This window comes from Numida meleagris, chromosome 4 (assembly GCF_002078875.1).
Source record: "Numida meleagris isolate 19003 breed g44 Domestic line chromosome 4, NumMel1.0, whole genome shotgun sequence".
NCBI lineage: Eukaryota > Metazoa > Chordata > Aves > Galliformes > Numididae > Numida > Numida meleagris.
In genome coordinates, this window is record NC_034412.1 from 59140994 (window position 1) to 59162024 (window position 21031).

A 21031-nucleotide genomic window follows, 5' to 3' on the forward strand; every position below is an offset into this window, starting at 1 on the left:
CAGCCAGCAAACTCTGCAATGTTACCTGAAAGAAATGGTCACCCTGGAGAAAGAAATTGAAGATAACAGTAAAATTGAACAAGAAGTTCCAAATGCTCTTAAAAATATCAAAAAGAATCTCCAGAGACTTACGGTAGGTAATCTTTATGGTCAGTTAGTTAAAAACAAACGTGTTTAAGCAATAATGAAAAAGAACCAGACTTTTTTTTGCCTTAAGGTCTTTGTGTTACGGTTGCTTGAGAATACAGCATTTCGTACAAAATTATTGTAATGTCAAACTACTTGACAACATCTATTTGCATGAAAATCCAAAACTTTAAAGCAGTTATGAGCCACACTAACTATACAAGTCAACATTTTGAGAAATATGAGATTTGTTTTCTTTGCTAAATCATGTAAGTCACCTTACACTGTTTTTAGAAGGGTAACAATTATTTACGTAAGCAGTAGTTTAGAAAACTGTGCCACAAATTCATGACTCTTATGGACCCAGCACTAAAACAAATAATACCAAAGTACACTTTGATAACCTACATAAACAAATTCCTTGGCTCAGAGATCCCTTTATCGTTTTAGAACTTCTCCTCAGGCTAGAAAATAAGATTTGTCTCTGCTGCATTACTCATCATAGAAAGTGAATGCATTTAGCTTTCAGTATTTTTACATTCACATACATTATATCCCCGTACAAGCAGCCTCCTTCATTGTACCATCCTTTAACACCTACCAACTGACAAAAAAAACCAAAAAACAACCATCTGAAATATTAAGGAACCTTTTCTTTAAAAGACATGCTAAAACCACCTGGCAAGAGAGCTATCACCAATTAACAAAATTTACTGTATTGCAGGATCAAATTCCCATAGAAGGTGAATGCAACATTCGCTGTGAAGATAACAAAGAGAAAAATGTTCCTGAATTTCTCCAAGAACTGACCGACTTTCTGAGATTTATGCAAAAAATAAGCAACTGATCATTTTTATTGTTACTGCTATATTATTTATTTAATTATTTAATTACAAATAATTTATATATTTTATCCCGTGGCTAACTAATCTGCTGTCCATTTTTGGACCACTGTATGCTCTTAGTCCGGGTGATAAGACGTCTGTTCTAAGATCATATTTGATCCTTTCTGTAAGCCCTACGGGCTCAAAATGTACGTTGGAAAACTCACTGATTCTCACTTTGTCAGTAAAGTGACAAGTATTTACCTAAAGAATTTTTAAAAGTCACTTCTAGATGACATTTAATAAATTTCAGTAACATACGAAAATCATGTTTAGAGTCTTCCTTCTTAAATGAAACTGTCTTTCACTAGTGACTCATTAGTCTGCTTAAAAAATAAATATAATTAAAAAGGCAACAACATTGACCAGTATACAAGTGTTCAGGTACCATACTCAAAGCAAGACACTTGCAGACAATCTAGGGCTTTCCAGCTTTTGAAAATTGATATAAAATACCAGGTTATGCTGGCATACAGCAGAAGGTGTATCTTGCAAAAACAAATGCAAAAGTACCAAATTACTTGCCCCTCCAAAAAATACCCAAAAGAATCCCAAGTCACCAAACTTTTTTGTGACCCGTTCTATTTAGCTACACAGTCTCATATACTTTTTGCAGGACGTATTTTTGTCCATGCTGCAAGTAAAATATGTGGTTCTCAAAAATACCCAGAGACAATTAAAACAATTAAGGACTTGAAATAATAAATATACAAGTAACTTAGCTACCAGCATCCCAGAACACTTAGATTGCCAGTTCTTTCCATCAATGACTGACATAAAATTGATAATTACTGTTTAAATCCAAGCAAACACGTACTGCATTAAGTATTCACAAAAATCTTTTTGTGGAACCTCGGAAATGTGCTTCAAATGAAGATGGAGTCAGTCATGTGACATTCTAAGATTTATGCAGAAGGAAACAACTAAGAAGAGCATCTTTTACAACCCCAAAACCACCACTAAATGCTAGCAGTGCAAATTGTAATTGATGAAAGCAAGCCGTACTACAACAGTTATCATTTTATCATTTAGCCTTTGATGTGTTTTGCTGGTGGGTGTGGTATGGAGTATTTCGAGTCATACTTAAAAACAGACTAACAATGGAAAACACAGCAGTATTATTGAATGCTGTGAAGAGAAAATAAGCCCTAATGATAACTTTCTGCCAAAACTGAGAAAATACTTACAGCGTTGGTATCTGTTGCTCCACTTCTCTTCCTACAGTGAAGCGCTTTGCCCCCACCCACGATGACTCTGAAAAGTAAAAGACTGTCAATCATCTTAGCCACAGAGATCAGCCCCACCCTCTTTTCAATCAGATGCTTTCCAAGTGACAGCCTGTAGTAACAGTAAGACCTAAATACAGCGAGATAAGAAACCAAAAAAGAATTGTCATAAATGTCTTTCTCCTGTCAGTATTTACAGAATGCTACACTTTTGTACACACTTTCCTTTTCACGTGATAAATTCTAAATTCTTAAAAGGAGCAAAAAAAAAAAAATCTCCTTTAAAACAAGGTGAAACAGCATTGAGCCTATACGATAGCATCAAACAGAGACCAACACCTTTTCGAAGTCCCTAAACAGAAGTGTTTAACAGTATGCGCAAGGTAGTAACAGTCCAGTACTTCAGAAACAATAAAAAGATCATAAAGAGATTCTCATCCCACAATCATAAGGAAGGTGGAATCACCAACAGTTTTAGGAATAAAACATATGCAATATGAAACTATAAACAAGTTCTCGGTTTTTTTGTCTGCACAAACTGCTTTGGAGTCAGGCTGCAGCTGAGAGAGTTGCAGGTCGCTTACAGTCCTGGAAAATGGTTTTGGTAATTCTAGAGTTAGTTCTGGGAACTGTAACATCACTTTTGTACAGTAACCATGCTCTGCTGAGGACTTCCAAAACTACATTTTCTGTCTGGCCTGAACCCTGTCCAGCATCACTAAGTTCAAGTTACTTTTTCAGAGAAGTATTGGCTTGACTACAAAGACTGCTGAAACATATAGTTGGTTAACGTAGCCATAGGAGAAAAGCTATTTGTGTTGCAGATGCTTGTACTCATGAGGCCTTCTAGATCCTTATTTATATTTTGATATTTCATGAGTGCACATTTCCTAAAAAGTATATACAACACAGTAGTTTTGTTCAGTTGGAAGAGACCTACAAAGATAACCCAGTCCAACAGCCTGACCTCTTCCGGGCTAAACAGAAGCTGAAGTCTATCACTGAAGGCACTGTCCAAGCATCTAAACACTGACAAGCCCGGGGCACCAAACGCCTCTCTAGGAAGTCTGTTCCTGAGTTTGATCATCCTCACAGTAAAGAAATGCCTCCTAACGTTCAGTCTGAACCTCCCTGGTACACTTTTGCTGCTCCCATTGTTAGCTAGGATCAAAGCCCAGCACCTTCCTTTGCTTTCCCTCCTCAGGGAGCTGCAGAGAGCAGTGAGGTCACCTCACAGCCTGCTCCAGTGCTGACAAACCCAGTGTCCTCAGCCTCCCCTCATAGGAAATTGCCTTCAGCTTTGCTGCCCTCCTCGGGACATTTTCAAGGACCTTAACATCCTCTTAATACTGTGGTACCTAGAACTGCATGGGATATTCAAGGTGAGGCCATATCAATGCTAAATATTGCAGGAGAATCGCCTCTTTTGACTGGCTGCACTGTGCTTAATGCACACAACACTGTCTGCCCCCTTGGCTGCCAGGACACACTGCTGGCTCATGGTGGCACCAGCATCCCCAGGTCCCTCTCTGCTGAGCTGCTCCAGCCACTTGCCTCCCAGGTGAGCCTGTGTCTGGCATTGCTCTATCCCAGGTGCAATACTCGGCTGCACATCCATGCTCATCCACGCTCTAACCCATGGGTGTCCAACATTTTAGCTTGCCTGGGCTGCCTTGCATGAAGAGGAATTGTCTTGAGACTCATATAAAATACCTAATATGGTTCATGTATATAACTAAACTTACTTTTTAATACTTTTTTTTTTTTTAATTAAAACAAAGCCATAAAAACAGTGGGATATTCGTCCTTGTTTTTGTGAAACTGCTGCATCAATGCCTGATTCAATAGAATTGGCTGCAATTCTTACTAAGTTGTCAAAGTGCTCATCAGAGATTTTTAAAAGAAATTTTACTCTTCCTATACATCTTTCTTAAAAACAGTTGTTCACAAACGTGTCTACTGCCAAAAAGCAATGACACGAATTCAGTGTGATTGTGAAGCATGGCATATTTTTCTCTGGTAAGACAGATTTTATAAAAACCTAGTAAAAAGACACGATCAAGTCTTTGAGTTGAATATTCAATTACAACTCTATACATCCCATTTGAAAATTTGCAGGTAATGTATTTACATTGACTGAAAATGGAGTTGCAAATATACAGGAAAAAAAAAAGCTATTTTTTCAGCCATCTTGAAAGCTATTCTGAAATTCCTTTATCAAAATGGAAAGCACAGCTGCATATTCTTCACTGTTCACAGGACTGCTCTTAGCCAATGTATCAAAATGCCTTATTTGCTGTAACTTGAGTTAGCACTGAGCTGCGCCCTCCCCTTGCGCTAGTTTCAGCCGAAGCAGTGTTAATGGCACACGTAAGTTTGGTCGTTGCTATGTGAGGGAAGCATGCCCAGGGCCAGGCCAGGCCTCAGTGGGGAAGAGCCACTGCCACGATGGCGCAGGGCAGATGGCAGGCTGTGGGTTGGACATGCCTGGTCTAGAGGGGGGGACCCGTTACTGGGATAAAGGGCATGAGCATCTGAGGACTGCACAGGACTTAACTGGATATTTAGGAGGAAACAAAGGTGTTTAGCTGACCTGGGGAAGATGAGTGTGCAAAACTGAGGGATAAGGATATACAAAGGGTCAGTCACGTAAATAGCACGCTAGTCAGCATACTTGTCTGGTTTGGTCTTGTCCTGACCCATATAATTCCTTGCTAACACATTTCTGGGTGAGGGCTCTCCATTCTGTCTCTATGATCACGTACAGGGCTCTGAGTGCTAACAGTCAGAGGGCCACTGCATACACAGAGCAACTAACTGTGTGATCACCAGCAGGATGAGCTGGTGAGTAGCCAAAGAGGCCCGGGAGCAAGAGAGTTGTGAGCAGAGCTCTAAGGGGCAATTCTGGGTATTAGAACACCACCACCACCAGTAGTTCTAGGGTCAAGAGCTATGGGACCAGGGGAGGACACAGAGGGGCTGGAAAGTGGGGGCCTGGCCTCTGACTGTGCGCGTCAGCCTGTACTAGCAACTCACGTAGGGCTCTAGCCTCAGAGACTTTTACCTCCAGGTCCAGAAACCAGGGGCAGCTACTGGGCAAACATGGTCTGAGCCTAGTTGCTGGAGGAATGCACCTTGTAAACAGACACGCTCTTAACAGAAGATCTCCATCCTGCTCAGCCAGAGAGAGCAGCAGCTGAGCTCTTAACCAAAGGATAGTGGTGCTGCCTTCATAATAGTGCCCTTACCTGTCGGTCTTTGAGGCCTTGGGCAGGCTAGAGGGGCTATATACACATGCTCTGCATGCATGTGCCTGACAGGAATACGCCTTCAGCCTCATACGAGGAGGAGCAACAGCAATCTTGTATCTCAGGAGGCTGGATACACACTTGGATTTATCAGGACCCGCTCTCCCTTAACAGAGATAGTATCGTAAGTACTTGCAAAAGTGTAGAATCATTTATTTTGGAACTATGTAAGTAGGTGAGAAAAACTGATACAGCATATGCATTAATTTACTAGCTGAATGCATTATTCATTTGTTCCTAATTCATTAACCAACAGCCTAGATATAAAAACTGAGTCCACGCTGTTGTTATCAAGTGATGTCTCAAGGATACAGCTATCATATACACCTTAACAGCTCTCATTCAAATGAACCTCTCTCCATATAAAAAGCAGTGGAAGTTTCACAGAAGTTTTAGTTTGCTGTTCAATTAATAAAATTTCTCAAGTACACAAAGAAAACACTTATTTGTACATATTTAAGGGTTCTAAATAACAACAGAAAACACCTTGGTCATGTCCCAGAGAAGGTCTAAATCCATATACAGAAACTGTCCAGAAGTACATAAAACACTAACAGACTGTCAAGAACATGTAATAAAGTTTTAGTATCATGAAAAAACAACTTTCCTGTAAGGTTGCCTCCAGTGAAGATTCAACTTGCTAGTTAAAAAAAGCTGTTTAAGGAAAAAACACTGTCAACTCTTGCTTTATAACCATCTTACAATAAGAAGTCAAAATGCAACTATTACTAATACACAAAAACTTGACATAACAGCTTCCCAAACTTGTATGAAATACAAAAAAATCACGAAGCACAGAAAGCATTGGATCTAGCATCAATACATGAGTACTTCACAACACACAAAACAGTCTGAGAAAAACGATGATGGTTAAACACCCAAACGTTACCAAACTGTCACTGTAATATTACGATAATTTACAAGGAAGCAATTTCCCCTCAATAAGCAACACTTTTCAGATTATTCCACAGAGAGACAATTTTGCAAGGACAAACAAATACAGCAATGAAGTAGTCTGTGGGAGGAGGTGTCCAACTAGTCTACAACTGCATCTGTTAAGGAAGCCCCAGAAACGGAAGGAACCTTGTTACTGGTGACTTCTGTGCTACACCATACTACTCTTATTTACAGCGTTGAAATCTTCATAATGCTTTAAACTCAGTAGTGAAGAGTGCTTGTCACAAAACAGCTGAGTAACACCTCGATAATTCAGTTTCACATTTTCAAGTACAGAGACCACTCTTTAAGCATTCAGACACAAACAGTATGTAGTGAGTTACAAGCCATGTGATGAATCCATGCTAAACACAAAACATTTCTAACAGAGGACACCTACAGGGAAAGCACAGATTGTCAATATTGCTTTCTGAAAGTAATTCTAACATAGGCATAATTATCTTTTTATTAAACAAGTCCTACTTTTACTGATTTCTCTCCAAAAAAGAAAGATAGTTATGAAAAAGGCATATGAAAAGATTGAGGCACAGGAAATTAACAGGAAAAGCACATGAATAACTCCACGGGGTGGGGAGGGAACGAGGTGATGCTGGGAGGCAAAACAAAACAGACTGTTTTGTTTTTTTGTTTTGCCGTTACATACTCCTACACGTGAAAAAACTTCAGTGTTACAGTCAGTTTAATAACTTCCTTTAAGTTGACAGTAGGAAGCTCTACAACATGTAGAGGGTGTCCAACCTTTTAATCTCACCTGGGCCACAGAGTGAAAATCAGCTCTCTTGTGTTGCATGCAAGATACGTAACATAGTAAATGTAAGCATCAAAACTTCATTTTTTATTAAACAAAAAAAAAGAGGGCAACAAAACTATAAGACTAGCAGGTTGGACACATACGCTCAACAATGATTTTCTCACTGTGAACATGAACCCAACTGTTAAACATTTTACTAACAGCTAAACTTTCTACTAATTAGTAACATATTTTACCAAAAGAAAACTGACTCCACATACAATCCATTTTGCAGTCATTCAGTGAACTGCTCAATATGCGGAGACTTCACAATCCAGGATCCATAACCATGTTGCTCTAAGTAGCTGCGCAGCAACTTTTTAGCTTCTTGATACAAATTAGACTTGACCTGAAGGAGAAAAAGTAGGATCTTGAAAGATCTCAAGTATAATGGTTACAGCGATCTGCATTCTTTAACACTATCATATAACATGCATAAGAACAAGCCTTGTTGAAAGTAAAGCCTACAAATTTTACCGTTCCGTTCAGTGTTGACAGGATGGAAAATGTTCTGGAATCTAAAAACGTACTACTTTTGTACATCAATAATTTATTGGAATGGGAGAACTCCCCTGTTAAATACAATGTGTATGTCTTGTGACATCTCTTCAGATCCAATAATATCTTTAACACAGAAGATAAATTAACAGTCAATGTCATTCAATGCTGATCTAAGTATACGGTGCCTTCAAAAAGCTTAATATGAAATTTACAAAAATACTTCACGGTAGAAAAATTATCTACCTATGTACGAATGGAATTAAAACTGTGATTTTCAAAAAAAAACAAGAAGAATTTTACAGTATGAAACTAGTCTTAATGTGATAAAAATGTTTAGCCTTTCTATCCTGAGCCAAAGTGTGGAAGGTTTTCAGAGGAATTGCGTCAAGATTGATTTTGCGGATTTTTTACTTTAAAATAGCCATTTCAGAGGTTCCCAGGTAAAAATTACAAGCAATAAGGGAATCTACCTGCTCACGTGAATCTAGAAAGCAACACAGAAAGTCACCCCAGCCAACTGAACCAGTGTTGAGAGCAGCCACTAAGATACCGTCTTTGTTTTTTCTCCCTTTCTAGCTTACCTTAGCTTCATGGTACGTAGCAACTTGAAGCAAATCATTTCGTTTTGCTCGCTCAGCAAGGCGTTTGAAACGACTAAGCATTGCTGCCTTACAAAGGCGACTTGCCATGGAAGAGCCACTTTTGAACGGTGAACTACAGGTAAAATAACAAACAGCACAGTAAAACTCAGTAAGAGATGCATTACAGGTATATTGCTTTGATCATTACAGGGTGGGTTTTTTTGCCCCAGTGCTTTGTGAATTCAATCACGTGATGTCATCTCTGCTCTGAATAAGCAAGGCTGATATAAGTCAGCATCTGAGAGAATTTAAAATAAGATGACCAAGCACAGTTTTCAGACTGGAATTCATCTGAACTTAGATGCTACTTGGTAGCATATACTTTGAGAAGCATTCACTAGAACACGTGATATATTAATTCATACTTTGGTATGTCACTGAAAGATCTCTAAAACCATGTCTAAATACAGGATACATACATTTAACACAAGAAAGAATCCCTCTCATTTGGATTAGACTGTAGCCTCTACGCGTAGCTTAAAAACTAAATATTCAAATGCACAGAACAACAAGGCTAACCGCTTTAAATGTAAAGAATAAAGAAAAAATCTGACCTTTCAGTGACTTTTCCATTTAGCCCATCCACAACCTCCAGCTGCACATCTGACAACATCCAATTCAAACTAAGAGAACTCTGTTTCACATTCACTTGAATTGGTCGCGCAGTGTTCACCAAGTAAGTAAAAGATCTGTTGACCACGTAAAGCACTGGAAGCTTTGATGTGAGTGCATCATCAATACGTTGTCTTATAGCTATTTCTAACCCTTTCAAACTCTTGCAATTGCCATTTCCTAATAAAAACAAAGCCAGTCACATGTAATTACATCAACAAACCAACAATAAATAAAGCAGCCAAGAACCCATCTGTTTCCATTGATCGTTGTTACATTCATTTTTTTTCCCCAAAAATTTCACTTGAGAAATCAGTTTCAGTATTTTTGTTTTGCAAACGAAAAAACTTGACCTTCTCTTTTCCTACAGAAGCACTGTTATTTTCACTGGACATCTCCTTTCCAAAGTAATTACTATTCTTTAACTTTTCACCAGGACACCATTAAAACAGAACTCTGATGTTCTAGATCAGAAAGCACTCTAGTGAATTTACTCAACATTTGTCCATACTAAAATATACCTTGCTCAAGAAAAGTTCTCAGGCTTTTACAGCAGAAACTAACAAACTGCAGATTTCCATTACACACTTTCACTGTCTCCTTAAATGAACTTAATTTGGTCCATAGCTTCTCAAGGAATGATCATGAAGTATCTATCAAATGAACACACTTTGGTCCTTCGCATCGTAGAGGAACGTTCATAAAATACGTTACTCTTCTATTTAACATGTTACAGATTTTTATTACTTACTTCAAACAACACTTAAGTGAGCTCGAGAAGCTTGTGTGTCACTTCTTTAAAGTAAGAGTGCCCAAACTTCCTCACAACCATCAGGCAGTCGTTCTGCACCACAGCTTCAATGTCTGGGGAACTCAGAGACTTGTGTACTAAGTCTCATAATACAAGTGCTCAGAGATTAAAATCTTCAAGACAATACTCATTAATTCCATCTCACAAAGAAATGAGGAGTCCTGACAGTAGCATTGTCTTCTTGAATGCTACAAAACCCTGAGAACTCATTATCACCTTGATAATCTCTGTTCTACAACAAGACATCTATTTGCAATGACCAATACAAAGTAGTGAAAAAACAAATGTTTAAAAAAAAAACAACACAACAACCACCACCAAGACTCTCTCACAGAGTTGTTAAGCTCCACTGGGGCAAAAGTGAGCATTTTCATGTTTTCAGCTGTACTGGAAAAGTTCTCCCACCACTACTCATTTCTACAGTTAGCTGACTACACTGTCACCCTGAAGACACCATCTCTGACCTAACAGTTAACACAGCATTCATCACAGTTATTTGGTATTTTCTCAATATTTAACATTTCATTTGTTATAAAACAAAAGCTAAATAAAAACACAATGACAAAAGAATGAGCCTAAGTAAGTTTTACATTAGGGCAATTCCACAGTAAGTGAAAACAAAACATTCCACAGCTCTTCAGAAAACAAACAAACAACAGCTGCAGTTCTTTTAAGAAACAACTTCATTCAGTTCTTTTTTTTTTAAATTTTATTATAAAATACAATCAAACTTGAAGATGAAAACAGAAAAAACACTGAAGTTTATTAAGCTTACCTACAAGAATAGTGTTGATATAAACTGGTTCAATGAAGTAACTCAGCAGCGCTCCCTGAACACCAACCACTTCCCATTTGGTTAACTTGTCACTAGCTGACATACTGATTACTCTTACAGTTTTAGAGGGACAACAATGAGAAAGATAAATCCTGCCTGCTACAGCAACATGGAGACACAGTTCTTCAGCAGCTTGGCAAGTAGTTAGAGAATGGGGATTAAGACATCTAAAGACAAGAAAATAAATTTCAAACAAGTCTTCCTCATTAAATCTTTCCCCCCCTCCCTCTACAAAGCAGAACAACTTCGTACACTTTTCACAGTGTACACAATTCAAGACTATAGCCTAGCTCTGTGGTGCAAAGGATGACATTAAGCTACCGCATTTGCTTCCTCGGTGTGGAAATTAACACAATCTCAGAGTAGGGGTTAATAGGTAATTGAATAATCTTTAATAAAGTAACATTCTGAAACCACAACCCACATAGAAGTTTTATGCATGAACACATTATGCTTACCACCACCACTCTGTACACTAATGCTTTCAAAACATGGAAAAAAAAATCAGCAGAGGCTTCCCCACTGTTTATAAACACGTAACAACGCACATTTATCACGCTCAAGTTGGTCACTGAAACTAATTAACCTTCCATTACAATACCTCTGAGAATACCTGGGTACTTACAACTGTGTTTTTATCAGAGCAGATCCTTTTGGCAGCTGATTCATATAGAGATAGATACTTATATTCCGCTTAAGGGTAAGCAGCTTAGAGTCAGGTGCTGTGCAAAAGAGGGATTTCTCTCTGCGTGCTGGATTTTCATCATAGAACAGCAAGAGATGCTGATAAAAATATCTAAAAGAAAGTGGTGACAACAGGTGTAAGAGATACTAAATTGATTAAAAATACATGAACATTCACATTTCATTTACGATGTTCTGTTTGATTCGAAAATAATCTCAAAGGGACACACTAAAGAAATGCAAACGTATTTACTCTCAGAAAAGTAAAACTAAGAACTGGCTGCAAAAGTACTGGTAACAACTTGTACACACAGCCTCACCGGAGAAGAGAACGTCGTGCAGTAACAATGGCATGGCTGTCATGCACCACTCTTCCTTCAGGTGAACAATCATTGCTGTAATTACAGTCTCCTGTTCCTAGAGCTACAACTTTATGCTCTCCACCTAAAAAGAAAACATATATGCAATAAAACACAATGGTCAGTCAGTCAAAACACAAGTTCAATTAAAAAATAATAATTAAAAAAAAGGAAAGACCAAACAACTGAGACAGAGTAGGAATTACTGGTCTATACAGCCTTACTGGTGCTATCGCAAGAATTCTGGTTTTCTTTGACGATGGGGCAATTTACTCTGCGCCTGGCCTGATGTCTGCAGATGGATCTCACCTGTCTCAAAGAGGGAAACAGATGCTAGCCCAGGTCCTGCACTTCGACCACAAGAACCCCAGGCAATGTTACAGGCTTGGGGAAGAGTGGCTGGAAGACTGTGTAGAGGAAACGGACCTGGGGGTGTATATATATATATGTAAGTAGGGAGTCAGCCTCTTCTCCCATGTAACTAGCAACAGGACTAGAGGGAATGGCCTCAAGTTGCACCAGGGCAGATTGAGGTTGGACTTCAGGAAATACTTCTCCAAGAGTGATCAAGCTCTGGAACATGCTGCCCATGGAGGTGGTGGAGTCACCGTCCCTGGAGGTGTTCAAGAAACATCTAGATGTTATACTGAGGGACATGGTTTAGTGGGAAATATTGGTGATAGGTGGATTGGATGATCTTAGAAGCCTTTTCCAACCATGGTGATTCTATTCTATGATTCCTCTTTAAGACAGCATACTGAAACACACCTAACTTTTATGATAGAGTCATCAGCAAACAGTATGTCAAAGAATAACAGCTACTGTCTATTAGCAAGGTCAGCAACACACTGAATCAAGGCTCCCACAGAACACAGACTAGCTTGCTCAATCCCTAGTATTCTGTACCAAAACAGACTTGCCTTTCTCAATGATGAAGGCAGCCAGTGAATTGCCACAGCTTTGGTACTCAGGATTTTTGGCAGTCAGGCTGTTAAATACTCCTTCAACTGTTTGCGAAAATTTCTGATATATATGGTGTCGTCCTTCTAAACAAAACAATAAAAGCCAGCAAGACACAAATTTGCACGGGAAAAATAGGCAGCATCAAGCACTAAGCAGATTATCAATCTACAGACACAGTAAAAGCACTACCATCAGCATACACTTTGTGCTTCTGACAATTACAAAGGCAGACGTGAATAAGTAAAAGACAAGAATACTGCTAACACTTTATGGTTTTACTATTCAAGATAAACTAGGAAGATGGATAAAGTTTGATCATCTACCAGACGTGGTACTTCAAAGAAGAACAGCAACGCTTTATCTATTCCTATCCCTGATTCAAGATGTTAGTTCAAGCAATTCACTCGACTCATGTCTGTCGGCATTTGTTCACATGCTACTTAACTGACCAATCCTTCCAGCGTTCTTCAAAGACAAGAGCTATAGAATAACAGTACCCTCATACAGATCACAAAACGTATTAAAAGAAGCATTAAACAAAAATAAAATATTTTCTGTATAGATTCAGATTACACAGCAAAACAAGACTACTCCTTACCAAAACAGATCTTTGAAACATCAGCAGAGCTTGCCGGAGTTTCAGGCTCAACCAGAATACGGGGAGGACCTGAGAATTTAAGACAACTTCAAATAGGCATCAACAATACAAATGTCAAAACATGGATCACACACTATTTCCAGCACATTTAACCTTCTAATACTCTAAGAATTAGAGATTTTTTCTGGAGTCCTTATAAGCATAGAACTATTTAGGGAGCAATCCTTAAATAAAGCTAAGCGTTACGGTCTTCTTGACGTAGTAACACAAAGCTGAGGACATAATTGTAAAAATTCAAAATTACTCAGGAACAATTTGATACTGCTGTAATCTAGCAATGTTGCAAGTGCAACAGCAACAGATAAATTAATTCCTTCTATAATTCTCCCTTCTGTGCCAGCAACTCTGATGCAACTTGTAGTACGGAGGAGACAAAGACAGTTTCAGAACTAAACAATGACTAACTGCCAGAAGGACTCCAGAAAACTGACAGAGCCTGTGACACCGAAGCATTTCACAAAGCTACACAGAGAATTTACATAGAAAACCTCTAAGCAAGTCTTTTCAAGTTCCGTTCAGGTACCGCTTGAATATTTACTTGACTTTCCAGAAGCTGGTGCCACCGCGCACTCCAACTTAAGTATCTCATCAAGAGCCAATTTAGCTGCACTCTGTTTAGACTCCTTCTTGCTTCTTCCCAATCCAGTCTTGTAGTAAACACCATCCAATACAGCACTAATGCCAAAATAAGAACTTATGGCATGTCCTTTAAGGAGAAAAAGAGAACCACGATTAGTAACACTAAATAACGTACTCTTTTACGTACACTTAGATTCATTTCAAGGATCAGAACAAGAGGAAAAGAAAACGATAACAAAATACCTTTCACCTCCACGAGTATGGTGACAGTATTCATTTGCTGTACTTGTCACAAAGTTCTCTTTCAGCTCTAACAAGTATTAACAAAACGTCACATTTTCCCGTCTGCCCAGCAAAACCCCCACGACAGTTCCAAGTGCCAGCAGACAAGGCAAGCAACCCATCAGCAGCAGCTCATTGGGCAAAGAATGACCATCGGGCACAAAAAGCCCTCTTAAGTTAAAGCAAAGCAGCTTGTGACAGAATTATGCCCAGCAAGAGAAGAAAGTGGATGTAGTCAAAGAAGTTTATTAATAATTTGCATTTCAGAGAAAACATGCATTTAAAAAAGTAATCTTGTGCCTACTGAGAGCAAGATGAAAAAGTTTAATAGTAACAACAATTAAAAAAGAGCAGATCAAAATACATCTACAGAGTAGAGCCCTCCATCTCTCAAATGGCTAACTTTTCCATACTGATGAGGCAGCTTGTAAAGTCATTCAGCTTGCACACATAGAAGATTTCGACTACTGGAAGTGGGAGAAACTTTCGTGACAGCAGTAAAGACTGGGAGAAAAGAGCTTACCCCTCTTCAGATCCTTCCTGTCACCTTTCTGAAGAGTTGAGAGCAAGAAAATACAAAAAAGAGATGGGACAAAAAATCCAGAAATAGATGCAAGTTAATTAAGTTTCACCTTAAGCAACATTAAAATAACAAGGAAAAGGCCCTAAGGTATGTAACAAAGAGACACGCCTACCATATGGTACAGAAGAGATAAATATTAAAAGAGAAAGAGATCAGAGGAAAAAAAGCAACAGAAAAAGATAATACTTCAGCTTAGGAAAGTTGTCAGATAACTTGCAAATATGGAACCTCTATTTTATAGAGGGAACACTGCAGAACATGAAATAAGGAAAAAGAGCGATCTTAAGCCACAACACACAATTATTTGTAGTAAATTTTGAAGGAAAAGATTTAGACTCACAGACAGACAGACAGGAACTGGAATACAACTGCATACTGCATCGGATTCAACTTATAGCCCTTCAGCAGAATGATGGAATTCCTCGTGAAAAACAGGGCTGGCCTCCTCCAAATCATCAGCTGATGAACTCTAAGATGAACGAGCAAAAGTTTTGCCCACGCCACACAAGACCATTGAGGTGAGCAGGCATCCAGGCTACTGCAATCTCACTCAGAATGTTATACACAGCCCTGCTCAAAACACAGCCCAACCTGGAATGAAAGTAATAAAGAGGAAAGAAGACTAAGGAAAAGGACAACTTCTCTTACAGAGAGCGCAGGAATGCTCAGCTATACTGACTCTGCCCCCTCAGACAAAACAAAAAATAAAAAAAAAAGTTCCAGAAGAAGAAAACCACAACACGCAAAACTATGAATTCAGCGGTCATGAGGAAGCTCAGTCAGGAAGCCAGAAGAAAGTTCTGGTCAAAGCAAAACAGCTCCAAAAGGGCAACAAGCAGCCACGAGAATGAGAAAGACAATCACTTCCCAGAGGAAAAATGCTCATGTGAGGGAGTGCAACTAACGTTAAAAAAAAACAAAAACAAAAAAACTTGCGTTAGTGGCATCAATGCTAGCCCAAGAAAACAAAGACATCTCAAGGAAAAACAAACTCAACTACACGTAAGGAAAGAAGCATTTACCTGCTACGCCAGTTTCTTTAAAATCAAGCTGCATGTTGTACCTTTGCGCGAACTGGTGCAGGGCTGACACAGGATTCACTATGCCCTTCTCGTACCCCTCAATGAGGTCTGTCAGCCACGTGTCCTGCACTACTGCTGGCTCTGGGGACCTGCGGGCTGGGCACGGCCAAAACATCGCTGCAATAAAACCAAGAGTAAATCTAAGGAAAAAACTGAACACTCTCTTCAACTGTTTGCGTTTGTTTAAAAGAAATGCTTTGTAGACAGTTCAGGGTGCTAGAGAAAATGCAACGACAAGGAAAACCAGCAGAGTTCCAATCTCACAGAAACGAGGAAGTCCTATCAGTTACTTGAGAGTGCTCAGTAGCACTAATAGCTCATTTCCACAGCCAGTCCCAATGAACAAACTGAAAGCTCTACCTGGATTTTCTCTCGTCTTCAGGATACTCGGCCCACTGAGGCCCTGGAAAGGCGAGAGCCTGGGCCGTACAGCCGCGGGGCTCAGCGGCGGGGCGGGAGCCTGTGGCGGCGCAGCCTTCTCCTCGGCGGGCTCACAGCTGGGCGTCCCAGCCCTCCGCACGCTGCCACTGCTGGCGGCCATCCCTGATCAACCTGACGGAGCTCAACAGGAACCCGCGGCAAGCTCCTCTCTCCTCGGCTGAACCACTCCACGGGAATGGCTGACACCGAAGCCTGCCCGCCGCTCCTGCAGGCCGGGCAGCACTGGCACGCGGCTCTCACCCCGACGCCGCCGCCTTCGGAGCCAGACCCCAGCTGGGTGCGGCCGCGTTAACCTCCGGGCTGCCGCGGCGGCTCACTCCGACGGGTGGACGCAGCACACCTGAGTTGAAAGGCAGCAAGGGCACTCCCACAGCCGGCGCTACGGAGCTCCGGCATCCGACATCGTACAACCCCCACCTCCCTCCCCCCGCTGCCCGCACTCTGCGGGTGCAGACGGCGCGCGCAGCCCCTCGAGCGGGCGGATCCCCCCTCGGGCCGCAGCGCCGCCCGCCACGTGTCGAGGCGCGAGGAAGAAGGGCCGGGCCTCGTTTTGGTGCTCAACGGCTGCGGCGCGAGGAGGGGCGCGCGGCGGTGAAATGCGCTCTCCTCAGCAGCGGGGTGACCGCGTTAAATGAGACTGGATGCAAAGTTACACTGAAAACACTTTTTTAATCAAAGAAGTTGAACAACAACAACAAAAAAACCCTGTACAATAGTTAAATTTTATTACAAGTGTAATAAACTTAAAGATTTTTAGCACTAAGGCGATCACAGTTTCATAAGTTATATATATATATATATAAATTTACACAAGTCTACATTGACAACTCAATTACCAGTCACATCAACAAAGGGGCTGTGTTATGGCAAATGAAGTTTAATAAAATTCACAGTAAATCTGCAAAATTTTGAAGATGCAGGAATCATATTGCACAGAATAAACCAGTGGGTGCCAAGAAGCGACTGCCAGTGTTCGGGTGTTCTTTCACAGAATATACATTGGTCGTAACCATGCAATACTTCCAATACAGAATGGCATCAAGTACCACAGTAAACAGTTACTCACAATGTAAGTTCTAAATAGAGTAGCAAAATGCTGTTAGGTTTCTCTTTAAACCATATATAAACCTTGTAGTAAAACACTTTGATAAAAATCAAACGGAATGGTGGTTGTCACATTATCGCTTCAGTATTCCTCCTTGTCTTTTCCTTTCTTTTCCTTTTCGTCCTGTAGTGCAGTACCAAGTTTCTTTATCAGAACGGACAGAACCTTGTCCAATGGATCCATCACCCCACGCTGCAGCCACTTGGGGATGGTGGTCCTGGCATGGTGGAAGCCCAGCTTTTGGAGGATGTAGTCAACACCAACAGGGTCGATTTTCCTCCCAGTCCAGGATATTAATCTTAAAAAAAAAAAAAAAATCCAACAAAAACAATAGTAGGTGGACTCAATCTCAAGTATAGATAGCAACTAGCTATCTGGAACTACCTGCATTTATCATTAACATGCATCTCAATTTTTATATTATTCAGGAGTATAAAGGAATTTCTGCTGTAGAGTGGCATGAAGAAGCAGAAGGACAGCCCTTCTAAAGAAAAACAGTGAAATAAATGGAAGACTGCATGGTGAGAAGTTATATGGCAGAATGCAAAAGAATTGTTGAAGGACAAAGTAAAAAAAAAAAAGTAATCTATGTTTTCAGTAAGTTTAATTTTGCCATAGCTTAATTTTCATAGAATCATACAATGGCTTAGGTTGCAGGGGACCTCAAAGTCCCTTCAGTTCCAACTGCCTGCCATGGGCTGGTTGCCCCCCCCACCAGCTCAGGCTGCCCAGGGCCCCATCCAACCTGGCCTTGAGCACCTCCAGAGATGGGGCATCCACAGCTTCTCTGGGCAGCCTGTGCCAGTACCTCACCACCACCACATTTTGAAGAGTCTCCAACAGTTTCTTTTATTCTAAGCAATGTCTCAAACTTTTGAAAGCAGAATTATCTAACAGTTAATTTAGTTTTCCAGCTTTTGTCATGTCCTGATTACCTTCCAGACCAGCACTAATAGCCAAAGATAAAACTATTACAGCATCCATGTGATTGATCCATAGCAGCTGAACAGCATCAGCCTAGAAACACTTGGGGTGTGAAGGACAGTAACAGGAAATAAAATGCATAGACAAAAAGGTTACAGATAAGTCTGCTTGTTACCTGAGTGTGGGCTCCAAATGCCAAGTATTGCAGATAAATTCTCTCCAGTCAACTGTAGTGTAAGTAATGCTTTCCTCTGCTTCTCTCTCTGTGGAGCTGTCCTCAAGTACACCAGCAGAGTTTTTCTGCCCTGGACGAGAAGCCAAAATGCGTGGAGGAAAAATAGCTACAAAATGGAGAGGGGCAGGAAAAAACAACCAGTCAGTTTGAGCATCTCATATGAATCTCCATACATCTTAAAGGAAACTCCAGCACACATTTCAAACAAGAGAAAATCAGCTCGCATTTCACCTTGTTTTGTAAGAACTTCTGAATTTCTAGCAACAGTTTTGTTTTCAACAAAGTGCGAATAAAACACACCATAAGAAAAACTTAAATGTTAGTGGATAGTACAGGAATTGTTCCCTCTGCCACCCAAACCATCCATATACAGAGTCTTTCTTTCAAACTCATCATGGCACACAACAAAGCATATCACATTCCATAAGCAAAATGCAAACACACGCTTAGTTTTGAATTTTTATTTTGATTGACAGCATATTCTGAGGAGGAGGATGGTAGGGGAGTAATTAAATTCCATCTTTGTCCAAAGGCACAAGGGGGACCTGAACCCAGCTCTTCCCCGAGTTTAAATCCTAGAACACAGAAAAGAACAGCAGCCTTTCCCCCCTCCAAACAGCACCATGAATAAAATAAAAACAAATCTTTGAATCAGGATTGAACTTTGAGTTACTTTGGGTAACAGGAGCAGAGTGCCCTGAACAGCAGGGGCATGGCAGTGTGCTATTTGTACACGTCTGGACGCAACTGCTCTGCTTCCAGTCCTCTAGGACCTAACTTAAAGCCAGCTAAAATGATTCCATGCAATGCTGCACTTTTTGTTAGGTGCTAAAACACCTCTTGGCTTTAAGCTTCCCTCCCAAAAAAACAGGACAAAAGAATTTAGTTCATGTAAAGTTAAATTTCACTTGTCAGCTATTGAAAGAGGTAGCTACCATCTCATAGCACTAAGTCCAGATTTCATGGATTTCAATAATATTTATTGTCAATCAGTGTGTAATTGTCTGACTAGTGTTACCTCAGATACTAACAGCTTACCTTTTTCTTTTTCTTTCAGATAAGCCGACACCAAGTCATGCAGAAACATAATCAGTTCAGCATCCATAGTTACACAGATGTGGTCTGTAAATTCAGTTACCACACTGCATTCCACCTTTGGTTTAACGCTTGTATCTACAGTCAGATCAAAACAGCATTAATACGTTTTAATTACACATTGCATAAAAGTATACTGAATTTTAGTACAAATGATCTGTAAATTACATTGCTGTTACTGAGCAGGCATTTCCCCCTATTCCATTTGTAGTCTGCAGACAATATTTTGAAAATAGGAGCATGACATTTAGGTTCCTATCTCCTATTTCCTTTTTCAGAACAGGCCTTTTCTAACTTATAAACCAACTCCCTCAGAACAGCCAGCCTAGCTGTAATGTTCATATTCATTTCTCTTAGCAAGTGTTTTTGGTTTTTTTTTTTTAGTTTTTTTTAAAGCGATCAGTCTCTGAACTAGATCTTCACTTCCTCATCAGAATTCCTTCTGCATTTCATTACAAAAATGTGTCCTTTATTGCATATAACTGCTGTAATTTCTAGAAAAAAATCCTCTTATCAGCACAGTATCTTTGCATTTTACCCCCCCATTTATGAGAAAAAGCTTTAGATCAATAAAAGCAATTGCTTTTTACTACACCTTGTAGTGAAGGCTCTTGGGGCTCTTGGACGTGAATAGATTTAAAATCCAGCTGCATCCTTGGCAGTGCAAAGATGGTTTCAGTTTCATGATTATAACTAGAACCACCTCTGAAACCACTTAGCAAGCTTGCGCTTTTCACAGTCGTGCTGCTCTCTGGGTTATTAGCATCAACATTTCGAAGCAGGTTTAACTCTACAAGGACAACGGGAAATACTTAATTCAGTAATCTTTACTTAAAAACAGTTCCATCAGCACAAAGAATGACAAAATTTCATGAAATTTAAATACCAGCAATTTCATACACTAAAAAAACCTTCTAATAAAGAAGAGGGGAGGAAACAGATGTGAGTACTGCAACATATAAGCATTTCTGAGAATTTTTGTTAATTATTTTGGATGATTAAAGTCCAAGTTTTATTCATCTGACCACCCTATCACAACATTGTCCTAACAATGAATTTTCAGTTTAGTGAAATACAGACAGTGGGTTCAAAGCATGCCATCTGTGTTAGAAAATTAAGACAGGACTGACACTGAAAATAAATGTTTCTGATGGATGCAAGTGACACCTAAATTCACTGAGGGAGCATTGATACAAAAATCACTCTTGACCAGGAACCCAACTATATTTTCACTATAGCATACATGCAACATTAGCTATGTTGGTTATTTTTCAGTTATTAAAATTTGGGACAAGACAAGAAGTTAAGAAAGGTTACTACTTCACTGTAAAACTGTTGTTCATATTCTTT

General features: G+C 39.9%; 2 protein-coding genes across 22 annotated transcripts in view; both read right to left on the reverse strand.

The window, feature by feature from the left end:
* The window catches only part of ADAD1 (adenosine deaminase domain containing 1), a 66600-nt gene extending 49733 nt beyond the window's left edge, over positions 1-16867 (reverse strand). For 10 of the 11 annotated variants that reach the window (XM_021397180.1, XM_021397175.1, XM_021397178.1 and 7 more), the window contains exons 1-13: positions 16242-16867; positions 15822-15998; positions 13894-14061; positions 13296-13364; positions 12655-12780; positions 11696-11819; positions 11317-11487; positions 10632-10858; positions 8988-9225; positions 8374-8506; positions 7513-7640; positions 5485-5650; positions 2198-2264 (exon numbers count right to left, since the gene is read on the reverse strand). In XM_021397180.1, the coding sequence (XP_021252855.1) occupies positions 7527-7640; positions 8374-8506; positions 8988-9225; positions 10632-10858; positions 11317-11487; positions 11696-11819; positions 12655-12780; positions 13296-13364; positions 13894-14061; positions 15822-15998; positions 16242-16422 (1728 nt within the window). In that variant the 5' untranslated portion in view covers positions 16423-16867 and the 3' untranslated portion in view covers positions 2198-2264; positions 5485-5650; positions 7513-7526. The remainder of the gene's footprint in view (positions 1-2197; positions 2265-5484; positions 5651-7512; positions 7641-8373; positions 8507-8987; positions 9226-10631; positions 10859-11316; positions 11488-11695; positions 11820-12654; positions 12781-13295; positions 13365-13893; positions 14062-15821; positions 15999-16241) is intronic. The other variant, XM_021397182.1, reaches the window with a different exon arrangement.
* Positions 16972-21031, reverse strand: part of KIAA1109 (KIAA1109 ortholog) — a 114949-nt gene continuing 110889 nt past the window's right edge. For all 11 annotated transcript variants that reach the window (XM_021397165.1, XM_021397162.1, XM_021397163.1 and 8 more), the window contains 4 exons: positions 20277-20471; positions 19625-19759; positions 18527-18692; positions 16972-17725 (listed from right to left, as the gene is read on the reverse strand). In XM_021397165.1, coding sequence (XP_021252840.1) covers positions 17509-17725; positions 18527-18692; positions 19625-19759; positions 20277-20471 — 713 coding nt within the window. In that variant the 3' untranslated portion in view covers positions 16972-17508. The remainder of the gene's footprint in view (positions 17726-18526; positions 18693-19624; positions 19760-20276; positions 20472-21031) is intronic.